At 36.2% G+C, this 13,424-nt stretch overlaps 1 protein-coding gene across 1 annotated transcript in view; it reads left to right on the top strand.

Annotated features, from left to right (window-relative positions):
• Positions 1–2,392, top strand: part of APBA2 (amyloid beta precursor protein binding family A member 2) — an 821,823-nt gene extending 819,431 nt beyond the window's left edge. Inside the window, exon 14 of the mRNA XM_053717552.1 lies at positions 316–2,392. Coding sequence (XP_053573527.1) covers positions 316–387 — 72 coding nt within the window. The 3' untranslated portion in view covers positions 388–2,392. The remainder of the gene's footprint in view (positions 1–315) is intronic.
• The last annotated feature ends 11,032 nt before the right edge of the window (positions 2,393–13,424 follow it).

The raw sequence follows: 13,424 nt of genomic DNA, 5'->3' as shown, positions 1-13,424 counted from the left end.
AAAGCCAATTAGGGAAAATATGTTACAGGGTTAGCCTTGAGAAGTCAGAATGTTGGATTTCAAGTCCTGAGAAATAGAAAATCCTCAATTTTCAGAGCTAAATTATGTGAAAATGGGAAATAAAAAGCTTATATTGCAAAGTTGTTTCATCATGCAAAACAAAACATTTTAAATCAAAAAATATCTCAATGTATTTACTGTTGTAGACTTTTCTTTTTTTTTTTCATAAAGTTTACAGTTGGATTATGAACAAATAACTTTATCAAATTGATTTCTGAAAATGATATTCTAACAATTTTCCATTTTGTGCTGCAGATTCACATGAAAACAATGCCGGCAGCCATGTTTAGGCTTCTCACAGGACAAGAAACACCACTCTACATATAGCATAAAGCAGCCATTGCAACTGAAGATCAATAAGCCTATAGATACATTTTGTATTTTTAACAAACAGCAAGAAATCTCCATGGACCAATGCTCTTGCCTTTTTTTGTTTTAACTCTTGTTTTGCCAAAGGTGATGCCAATTCAAAGCAAGCTAATCACCAATGTGGACAAATTGTGAATCACGGAGCAAGACATTCCAAACGGTTTACTCACCCAGATTAGTAACATGAATATTTATATGTAATTTACATGTAGTGTTAACGTGTATGTGCAGTATGTTTTATTGGTGAATGTGAAGGTACGACGAGTAAGACAAAAGAAGATGAACAACATGCTGATCTCATTGTTGTTTTCATTATTAACAGCCCATCTGTTTCAGTCATAAGAAATGTACATGTAATAGGATGCATTGTGCACATTATACAGACAGTGCCAACTTTATTACCTCAGTTGGCAAATAATGAGTTTCAAAAATATTAAAAAGAATGCAATTTTGTTCATACCAAGTCTACATTCTGTGATGTTTAACAGATCATGTATAACTTCCACGGTTGTTTCTGATTGTAACCATCAAATAGTCTCCCTAGAAAAGACGCAAACAATTTACAGATTCAAAATCCTATTCATATTCATGTGTATTGTATACCACATCTTTCACCTGAAAATATGAAACAGTGTCAATAAAACATGAATAGTTGCAACAAATCAATGACTTTCTTTGCTATTGCAGCTCGTATTGAAGCACAACAAACTAAAAAGGAAATATTTCATTGCTTTCCCAGTAAGAAAATAACTATGTAAATTTTTTTTGTCGGGAAAATATATATTTATGGTACCTGATTTTTAGTTCAGTATCTGATTTCTATTTAATAAGAATGCTGTCAGCAGATTTACTAGCCAATCATTGAAGTCAGTACGTGTCTTGTTTTTTTACTACTAAGCATACAGTAGAAAACTAAGTACTACTAAAAATAACTTGGATGTAATGATCTTGGGTAGCTGATTCTGTAGCAAACAAATATTCATTTCCTGTATTAAAATGTACAATTCTATCAAATGCATAAAATGTGAAATTGTATCCCTCTTCTGTATAAAATCAAACATCTTTTTTGGTTAATAAATAAATGTATTAACTGTAGGTAATGACGTTAGAATATTGTGACAAACAAAAACAAAAAAAGTTCAGTTCTGACCATTCAGCAAATGACTGAGAAAAAATGTATAAATGAGCAAATCAAGTGGTTTCAACAGAATACTAAAATAGCATAATTAGGTTAAATTTGTATGTGGCTTCACATTTGTTCTTGCAACTTTTCTGGATGATTGGGTCCTTGCATGTATAGAATACTGTTTAAGACACTCACAAATAAAGTTTGATAAAGATTATACAATCATCTCAGAATACCTAAAAGAAAACCATAGAGCTTTGTACAAGATACAAACAATGATGTGTAAAAAAGAAAAGGTAAAAGACTATCAGTTGATGGGTAAAAAAAACTACACATTTTCTACAAAAACTAGAATGTGCACCTACAGTTCTCGCTTTCCCTGCACTCCTTCAGTTGGGGGGGGGGGGGGGGGTCACTATGTAATGCAGGTGTTAGCATTTATCAATAGCTACTACCCTGCCTTTCTGTTTGTCTATGTCTTATTCCTTATTTTCACTATAAAAGAGGGCTTTTCCTTCAGGAGCATTATCTCAGGAAGGAGAGTCTGTTATCTTGGCTCAGATACATATATATGTAATTGTTTGTAACAAACCATGACCATTGTCAGTATTTCTTGTGTATAGATAATCAGATACATATGAATATTGTATTTCAGTGAGAATAAAGTCTGGAATGTTGGCTTAGATATTAATAAGCATACACTGTGATTTACAGTGCCTTACCATACAGTAGCTGAACACACTAGTTACTGCATATCAAGTAATGTATATGGTGCATGCAGCTGTCAGATATAGGGAAGGATTAAGCTATCACTGTTAATAAATGTCCTTACAAGAGTGTTTGTTGTTTTTTTTTGTTGTTGTTGTTTGTTTTCTGTATTTCATCAGTCACTGCTACACAGTAGTATTAAAACAGTAATATTTGTTTATAAATAAAGTGGCCCTGCTTTAGCTGCCATACTACTGCTTTTATGTTTAAAAAAATATATTTGGAGTATCAAATAATTGAGGTTAGAACCTAGCCACTGCTTATCTGACCCCGCCCTAAAAAATGCAAATAAACAGAAGCTTCTAAAACAAATTATCCCAGCCATGTCCTTCTAATCCTTTCACTGCAAATAACCCTAATCATACTGATCTGATTACCTCAGTGCAATTAACCCCAACCGTGCTGATACTATTACCTCAACCTCGCATTTGCATTGCACGGAAATATTGCGCTCATGAGAGCGCGCTTCCATAGGCTTCAAAGGGAGCCTCGTTTTCATGGTGTCAGACACGCAAATTTGCCCGTTTGTGGGTTAATTTGCACGTGAAAAATTAGCACTCCACTTGTAATCTGGCCCATAGTTGGTTGTTCGTTCCTAAGAGTGTGCTCCCCTTTGTGTGTATTTTATCTCTTTAAGTCTGAAAAATTTACAGTTTTTTGGGGGGCAACTACTCTTTTTCAAGCTATAATATGCAGTCTTGTTATTAGCAGTATTAATTGTGATGGGGTATCTGGATGTTTAGAGGGTAAATACAATGGGGAATCTGACTATTTAAAGATTAATAGTGTTATGAGTGGTAGCAGTTAAGGAAATAATATATATTAATTTATTGTTTGGCTGATTTTTTTTGTGTGTGCTTATGCTAGACATTTGTATTACAACAAACTTCTTTGTGTGCCCCAAAACCATGTACAATTTACATGACAGTCGCATGATGACCAAAATGTTTACATTTGTAAAAAATTGCTCATTAATATTTATTATAAGAAAATTGTCCTATAATTTCAGCTGTTGATGGGAGAGAACTTTTATTACAATGTCTGTTTTATTCATATTTATCTTAGATGTATTAATTAATGAGGTACCCTTTGACTTGGTTGTATGCAGGAATACCATGTTCCCCAGATTACACCTTATTCTAAACTCTCTCCAAGACCCAGTATGGGATCCTACCATACCATATTACGCAGACAGCAAGTTATGATATTAGATTACAAGTGATGTGCTAAATTGTCGCACTAGGTCGCTTTCGCATTGCTGTGAACTTGTAATACCAGCGCACATTAGCGTGCACTGCTATTGCACAGTGGAGGGCAAATATCGCTTTCATGAGCTTCACTTGTAAGCTGGCCCTAAATCCTTTGATATAGTAATATAAAATGATATATCGGATGGTATTTTGCGGAAGCGCAATAATTTAGCACTCCACTTGTAATCTAGCCGTAAATATAGTATAAACATTTATACACATGTTTACATACACACATTCATATATATATATATATATATATATATATATATATATATATATATATATATATATATATATATATATTTATATATATATATATATATATATATTTGGAGTCCTTCCCAGTCAAACATATTGCTATAAACCATATCCCTTTTAAACCTTTTAAACATAGTTTTTAATGTATATGTTATATTTTTTACTAATACTTTATTTTTTGTGAATTTTTTTAACCTTGTTTTTAACCCTTACATTATAGGTCTCAAAATGCTCTAGTTCTTCTAGTGCTATTTTGACTTTCGCTCAAGCGCAACCCATAACTTTCAACTTGTAATGTAATGTATTTAGACGGTTGTGATATCAATTAAAAGTAAAAGGTGGGCTAGAGTGATGTCGGCCACACTAAACCTTCTCTGATAAATCATATTTACCATGAACTTTTTTTTACCAAGTTGTGCTCCAATATTAGCGTGGTCCGGTGATACTGCTTATCGCGTCCAATGCTAGCATTAGCATGCTAATCTGGCCCATAGTGTGCCCTATGCTTTGAATAGGAAGCAGTAGCAGGGAGTTCATTGTGCTAGTATTTCAAGATGTCAGTTCCCAAATGTTGAAACACTTGAAAGTGATGCAGCATAGCTGTAAAAAAACTGACTAGAAATTATCACCTGAACATCTCTATGTAAAAAAGAAAGATCTTTTATCTCAAAATATCCTAAGTATTTGCACCCTATTGTAAAGGACATTAAGCAGCAAATCAGTATGTCTGTCCTGAGACCTGCAAGGGCACTTACTCTAGTGAGCTGAGGAAATTGTGAGGTAAAATATCTTCCTTTTTTACATAGAGATTCTCAGATAATAGTTTCCTGATGGCTTTCTACAGTTATGCTGCATCAGTTTCAAGTGATTTAGCATATGAATATTATGTCCCTTTAAGTGTTACACTCATGCACAATCCGAAATAACCCTTTCCCTTTTCACAATTTTGAATACCTGGTATTAAGTATTAACGTTTGTTATTGCGCATTCTTAGACAAACTAAAATGGTTACAATAGGTTTTAGGGAAGATTTAAAAGCATAACGCATATAACAATGGGTCAAAGGTATATGTATATGTATGTGTGTGTGTGTGCAGCTATGTGTGTGTGTTATATCATATTTAAAAGCTGCATTGAAAGTTTATGGCAGAGAACTAAATTAAAAATTCAACAACTTGAGTGGAATTTCGAACTCCATTGGCATTACACTCAAACTTTATATGGTATGGATTTTAGTGGGTAGTCAGGGCCGCCATCAGGGGGTGACAGGGGTGACTCCTGTCAGGGGCCCAATGGGCTAGGGGGGCCCCATGAGGCAAGAACTAAAAAAAAAAAAAAAAAAAATATTTTTACATTTTGGCAGCCAGCCAGTGGGTACTACAGCAGAGTGCTAATTGAGCATTGGAAATGTTATTACAAGGAGTAAAGTATTAGCATTTGAGAGGATGTCTGAGTGTGCACTAAACCACTATGCACAGTGTGAGACAGACTTGGCACTTTGTTTGTAGAGTGTGTGCCTGAGTCAGCTGATCACTTTCATTTGCAAAGGAGGTAGGAATTACTTAGCAAATATTTTTTATTTCTTTGTGCAATTTAAGATTGTAACTTCAGTGTGGTAGTAGTTGTATGGTGGGACCAGGGGTCCATAAAAACACATTTTTTTAGCAGCAGTGTATTTATGATTATTTGACAATGCTGTAGAAATTCTATATTTAAAACCATGCAGAAATGTTTCCTCCTCAATACACAAATGATATATATTACATTCCAGTTTACTGTCCCTTTATGCAAGGACTTTCCAGATACAAGGAGGCATTTTATCTAAGATTTTTACATCTGCATAACATGTTATACTCTCAGACTAAGATTGCTCAGTGTTGGAAATGAGACAGGTTAACTTAAAACTGTTCAGTTTACTCTACAGCTGACTTAATTTTGAAATGCATACCAACAAGCTTAAATCCTGCATTTAACCAGATCTAATGGTATGAGTACCACAGCTTATGGTTCCACCAAGACCATATAGAGTACAGCATTTTCAAAATCCACAAGTACAGTTGACAGATGGGAACATTTGTACACTATATTTGAAGTGGTGCTCTTGGTTGGGGAAAATGGGGAAAATATCAAACAAACATATGTCAACCTTTTAAAAGTACTTTTCTTCATCTAGCCATCTACCCAGATCATTAATGTACAATTTTGAATTCACAGAATTATTTTTGTTTGCACATTTACAAATATGATTATTTAAAAAGTGATCTCTTAATTTCTGCATTTTTTTTTATCATGCATGTCACACACTGTTGATTTAGGGAATGCAAGGTGCATAAATGTTTCCTCCTGTGAGTGTTTCTGTGGGTGTCTGTGTTTATGTCTTTGGTTTGTGTCTCTATGAGTGTGTATGTATTTTTTCTGTTGGTATCTCTGTGAGGGTGGGTGTGTATGTTTTTGTGCATTTTCTGTGGATGTCTGTGAGGGTGTGTGCATATGTCTTTGAGCTTTTTCTATGGGTGTCTCTGTGAGGGTGGGCGTGTGTTTGTCTTTGTCTATTTTCTCTGGATGTCTCTGTGAGGGTGGGTGTGTATGTCTGTGTTTTCTGTGGATGTATCTGTGAGGGTGTGTGTGTGTATGTATATCTGTGTTCTCTGTGGATGTCTCTGTGAGGGTGTGTATTTTCTGTGGGTGTCTCTGTGAGGGTGTTGTGTATGTCTTTGTGTGTTTTCTGTGGATGTCTCAGTGAGGGTGTGTATGTATGTCTTTCTGTGTTTTCTGTGTGTGTGTATGTCTGTGTGTTTTCTGAGGCTGTCTCTGTTGGTGTTTCTTTGGGTGTATGTGCAAGTTTGAGTTTGTGTGTGTCCATTGTCTGTTCCTTTTTAGGACATTTTGACCTTACTACTGATTATTCACATCTTTCTACAGACTTTGAGACTATTGAGACCTTTCCGGAAGTCACCAATCTACCATTTAACCTTTAAATTATTGTTTAGGCAGTTCAGGGCCCTTCCTTTCAGCCACTGCATGCTGTTGTCATCATTTAGTTGGCATCTTCCTTTACAAAAAGATAATCAGAACTCCATATTTTGTTTTCTAAATCTCCTTTTTTTTACAAAACTGTAATATACCTCATTACTTGTCAGGTCAATGTAAACAAGTGCTAAGTGTCTGTTTGGGTGTCTGTGTCTGAGTTTCTTTGCGTGTTTGCTAGAGTGTCTATCCCCAAGGCAGAACATACAGTGATCTGAGATGTCATCGCAGACAATGCAGCATATCTGCAGAAAGAACAGAACCCATGCAGGAACTGTAAGACTTGGTGCTCTAACTTTGCAGCTATACTCTTCAAACAGAGCTGTGTTCTGGCTGCACTGTTTAAGTTTCCCAGTGCATCAAGAGAAAAGTGCTGTTTGAAGTTAACAGACAAATATGCAGTAGCACAGTAAAGCAGCAGTGCATTGATTATTAACTGGCTTTTTTCAAATACTCCCCTAGCCTTTCCCAGTCTGCAAAGCTGTTTGTTCTGAATGTAAGACGTTCTTATGAGCATTGCACCTTTTTATTACTACATTTCTATGTTAGACCAAGAGAAAAGGAAACAAATTTATTCAAGATACATTTTATAATTTAGTTTATCTGCAGCTAATTTGCAATGCAATTTTCAACTACTGCACTATATTATACAACGTTAAAAATGTTTTTATTCTTTAGTTAACCAACACATTGCAATTGAACTGGTGCTTTAGTGTAACTGCCTAATTTAAAATTGAATTTTATTTAAAAATGACCTGCAGAAAAATTTTCACTTGAAAAAATCTCATCGCAGAAAGTGAAAAAAAAATTCTGCCACTGGGGTGTCTATAAGTGAATCCTTATGCGTGAGTGTGTGTTTCAGTGTATGTTACTACCTTTACAACATTTCCAAGTTTAAATAGACACTTAAGAATAAAGTGCATATACGTTTTAGTCACTTGGTCAAAAATTGCACATGTCAAAGGGGGGGCCCTGATCAATGGTTAAGTCAGGGGCCCCAAAATTTCTAGTGGCGGCCCTGTGGGTAGTGTGTGTGTGTATATATATACTATATATATAATATATATATATATATATATATATATATATATATATATATATATATATATATATATCAAAATAACAAGAGTATTGCATTGAGCAATGATACTTTTTTATTGGGCTAACTATACATTTATAAGATGACAAGCTTTCGGAAGAATGTCTTCCTTTTTCAAGCCTGAAGCAATACTGACCAATTTGATGGAATTTACTGATTATATTTTAAAACACAGGCTAAAAAGACAGAATATATCTTATATAACTTTATGTCAGTAAAAGTTAACAGGCAGGGGAAATATATGGTTATACACAAAGCATATACTGACATAAAGTGATATATCAACATAGAATCAATATGAATAAAGATGGGAAAATAGGTAAACATGGGAATATAAGTCAAAAAAGGAGAAAGGAAAGAAAGAATAAAAAGGCAATAATAATAATGACAAAAGTGTGGACATAGGCTTACCTGTGTACCTATGCATAGAGAGTGTGGAATATACAATGTAATTGACTACAGTATATGAAAGTACATTACAAAAAATTTCCACATTTAGTCCAGTTAAACAAGTTGAAGTGCATTATCATTTTCATTTCAAAGGTTTTTCTTTCCATGGTGTTTTTGAAGTTGCCTCTGAGAATCTTGATTTTGAGGTTTTGGATGGAGTGGTCAGGTTGGGTGAAATGGTGACCAACAGGGGTGCAGTATTTTATTTCACAGTGGTTTTTTATTGAGTGTCTGTGTAAGCTCATCCGAAGGTGCAGTTTTTGGCTTGTTTCTCCAATATAGCATCCCACTTCACATGCAGTGCAATGTATCATGTATACCACATTTGCAGAAGCCTTTGGGTCCTTCTCGGGCTACAGAATAAACGAAACCAAGTCGGAAATCCTGTGGCTTCGGAAACGCAAGACTCAGTCCTTCTCCTACCCTTTACAAGAGGCCAAGTCCACCCTGACCTATCTGGGCATTCAATTGTCCACCAGTAGCCAAACCTTATACCATACTAACATCACGCAGGTGTGTCGTGATATTGCATGAACTCTAGAGGGATGGAGGAACCTACCTGTCTCCCTCACAGGACATGTTAATTTAGTAAAAATGGTAATTTTACCGCAGATTCTGTATCCCCTTCTGATGTTACCTTTTCTGATTACTAAGAAGGACATGGCGCTATATACTCAAGTCCTCTCGAAGTTCTTGTGGAAGGGGGGTAAACCCAGAGTAGCACTCACAAAACTGTATGCGCACCACTCGTGTGGTGGCTTGGGTCTTCCCAATCTGAAACTGTACAACTGGGCAGCACTCAATCGCCTAATGCTAGATTGGCCACTAAAAACAAGGCACTTCTATTCACCTGAATTAGAAAGCCATGCCCTGGGGGGGTTTGATTTTTCATTCCTACTTTATGCCTTGCCTAACAACATCCCTGCTGAGATTAGGGATAGCTTTCTTTACAAGGATGAACTGAGGGCTCGGTGACTAACCCTTGGGCACGTTGGTCGTCATTGTGTGTCTTCCAGAATGATCCTGTTGCGAAACAACACCTGCTTCTCCCCTGGGACTGACACCTCTCCGTTTGTTATATGGGAAGCCGAGGGACTGTGCTCTGTGGGAGACGCTCTGGATCTCTCTAGAAAGTGTATTAGGTCTTTTGCCGAACTGCAAACTCAATTTGGGCTGCCGAGGGTCCACTTTTATGCCTACCTATAGATGAGGCATTATATTGACCAGCTAATTAGGGATGACCCACAGTTCTGGGAGCCACATGCATTTGGTGCACCAGTGACCTCATTTAAATTGGGCAATTTCACAATCTCAGGGATATACAAAGCATTACTAAGTCATATTGAATCTAAAAACTTAATCTTGCTGGAGAAAAAGTGGAATAGGAGCCTGGAGAGGGAGGACCTACTAGAGCTAATTCAACAGAGCGTTGAGAATGTTAAAAGAGCAACACTATCCATGACCCTAAGAGAATCTCAGATTAGAATGTTACATAAAGATTACATTACCCCACGAAGGTTATCTAAATGGAGACCCGGGGTGGTAACGAGTGTAACAAATGCAAAATTGGTGACCCAGATTTTCTCCATTATTTCTTTACTTGCCCATGGGTTAAGCAGTTCTGGGGTAAGATTGCCTTTTGGATCACTAATGTCATTAAACTCAGGGTCCAGTTAGAAGTGGAACAAGTCTGCTTTCTGGAATGGAGGGAGCAGAGTCCCAGGCATAGCCCTCTACTTACTACTATAATTTTAATCGCTAGAAAGGTCATTCTAAGGGTCTGGACAGAGAGTGCTGCTCCCTCCTTCAACACATTTAAACATAACTTACACAAACAACTGCTCATTGAGCAATTGGACACTAAGATGGATACTAATAAAAGACTTAAACACTTCATAAATAAATGGCGGGACTACATCGGGACACTGAGTCTTGACTCACAAAGACAAATACTAGTTCCTTTTGCGCATACTGAATACATGCTGACAGCCTCTTTGAGGGGTGAGTGGGGATTCTTAAACCAGACACAACACGGCGGGAGGGGAGAGAGAGTATTGCTATATAGTGAATAGAACCTGCCTACCTGTTCAATTCCCCCCCCCCTCTTTTTTTTTTCCACAGCCCACAAAGCATGAACCAAGGTCGTTACACTCTACTATAATGGACCAGCCATCATATGGTTGAATAGTTTCTTGAGGTTAGTTAAATTATGTTCAAGTTAATAATGTTAGTATATTTTGATATTCCATAAGAAATGGAAGGAAATTGAAGCAAAAGAAAAGGGGACAGAGAACCGGATTTATGGCACTATTATTATTTGCATTTTGGATGTACAAATGTTAATTTTATATGATTGTGCTTTATTGGATGTGTTGCTGCAAACATACCTGTAAACTTTCTCTTGTCCTCAATAAAAACAGTATTTAAAAAAAAAAAAAAAAACTGGAAGAGTCTTTCAGTTTTTTTAAACTTAGCTGAAAGCCTGTGAGCGAGTGCTAGACTTTATTTTTGTGTGTATTGTAATATATATATATATATATTTATATATACTGTATATATATATATATATATATATATATATATATATATATATATATATACAAACTTTGTAAAAAAGATATAGCACTCCAAATTCCACTGCCGTAATGCAGTTAGTTAGTTTCTTGCCCAGGGTACATACCGAGTAAGGATAAAGTAGTAGCAGCACTCACTGGGTCTTTAAATTAACAATTATTTATTTGACCTGTAACGTTTCGGGGTTATCCCCGTCCTCAGACAAGATTACAACACAAAAAGTGTACATTTACTTACTTTATACCCGCCACCCTGGACCCAGATCTCGCCGTTGCTGTTGGCGTTCCAGAAGTGACATCACGGCTTTACCACCTGGATCATAAAATATAGTGCTAATTTAAAACAAAAGAGAAGCAATGAAGTGGTTGTCACAGTTATTTGTAGGTGTTTTATCTAGTTATATACTATAAACAGGGGGCAATATACCTGAAATATTTATCTTGTAGTTTTAACAATATATTTGCATATTGGAATGTCCACTATCCACAGGGATGGGATAATCACAATATCCTTTTGGGTATATAAGGCATACTTATGGCAATTTATTGGGTAGTTATTAGATTAAAAATAGGTGACTTAGGAAAAGGACCTATAGACTAACTATGATCCATACAATCTATGTGTTATTTGGATAATTGTACAACACTAGTGGATTTCCCTAAGGTAAACAGTTTTTATATATGTGTATCTCTACATTTAATAATGAATGGACTATCCTACATGTAGAAGTAAGCCCATTACACAGATATTACGTATTATATGAAACAATGCCAGTCCAGGCTAGTGTTCAATCCTCTGGAGATTAATGTCCCCAGTGTGAATATCCATCTAGATTCAGTTTTGTAACAACATTTATGCTTGATCCCCTCCTCTATATGGAGCTGGAATGTGGTTAATGATTGTATAGCGTAGATCATTCACTTTATGACCCGCCTCCAGAAAGTGCCTGGTCACTGGCTGTTCCAACTCCTTTCTATCCAAGGCTGTTCTATGATTTGCCATTCGAGTTCTGAGGGTATCCACCGTCTTACCTACATAAAACTTCTCACACGGGCAATGAAGAATATACACTATGTGGGTAGTGGTACAGGTGACCCTGTGTTTTAAATAATATTTTTTGTTTTTGTAGGTGTGATTGAAGTATTTTCCTGTGATCAAGCCATTGCATGTGACACATCCCAAACATCTGTAACAACCTTTTGTTTGATATAGCCAAGTGGTGGTTGAATAACAATGTTGTGGAATCATGAAGATCAGATGGTCTCTCAGGGATTTAGCTTTTTTATATCCCACTCTTGGTGGTCTTTGGCCATTGAAGGGTAGGTTCTTATCAGTCTCCAATATAGGCCAATACTTGCATATAGTAAGCTGCTGTTCTTTCATCTCCTTGAGTATAGGTTAAAGTCATAGTTAGAAAGTCCTCCTAATTTTTTTCCATCTTCTTATTCATTAAGAGGGATTGCTGAGTATCTTCCTTGTCTTTGGTTCTACTTTCCTTCAGCATTTATTTGCTGTATCCTCTCATGCTGAATTGCTGTTCTAATTCCTGGAGCTGTTTCTCCTTGTTTTCCAGGTCTGTACTATGTACTAGTAGGAGCTGGCTAGTATCTTCAGGTGTACCAGCTAAACCTCTCCAGGTGCAGAGTAGATAGTGCAGGGGGATCTTAGTCACAATATGTGCTAATGGATAGTCAGAAGCAGTGTGTAAAACTGCTATAGAAGGTAATGAACCAAAGCTTGCATAAAACAAGTTCAGTTTATTAAAACAAATATTGATAAGTTTAAAACAATAGCAAGCAAAATTTAAAATCATGCAACACATTTCTCAACCTAGCATGGGTTGTTTCATCAGGCATCTTACTTGATTTACATCACTATATAGCATATTGATATGCACATGAGGCGCCCCTCTTGTTCTCTTTATCTTTTAGTGTAGTGAGTCATTTTCCATCGTTTTTATAGATTCTCAAGTCCAGAAAGTCAATTTGTTTTTTAATTTTTTCCATTTTGAACTTCAGTTTGTTATGTGTCAAGTTCAACTCCTGAAACCATAGGTCCAGCTCGCCTCCTGTTCCTTTCCACAGTATAAACAGGTCATCAATGTATCTTCTGTACACTATTACCCTACTGTCATTGAAGGTATGAGTGCCACTAGTCTCAAAATCAGCCATGTACAAGTTGGCATACGCTGGGGCCACATTCTACCACATGGCTTTTCAGGCTATTTGTAAGTAATATTTTTGTTCAAATCGAAAATAATTGAACTCCAGGCACATACATAATAGTTCCAAGATAATTTCCTCCGGTGGCTCTATATACGGGTACTTCCTCAACTGTCTTCAAATAGAGTTCATTCCCTCTCCATGTGGGATGACAGTATGCAGTCTAGTAACATCTAAAGTTACTAGCCATATGACCTCATCAACATTCATGTTGTTCA

Source organism: Bombina bombina, chromosome 6 (assembly GCF_027579735.1).
Source record: "Bombina bombina isolate aBomBom1 chromosome 6, aBomBom1.pri, whole genome shotgun sequence".
Taxonomy (NCBI): domain Eukaryota; kingdom Metazoa; phylum Chordata; class Amphibia; order Anura; family Bombinatoridae; genus Bombina; species Bombina bombina.
The sequence above is the reverse complement of the archived record's forward strand: the minus strand, read 5'-3'. Positions and strand labels throughout refer to the sequence as shown.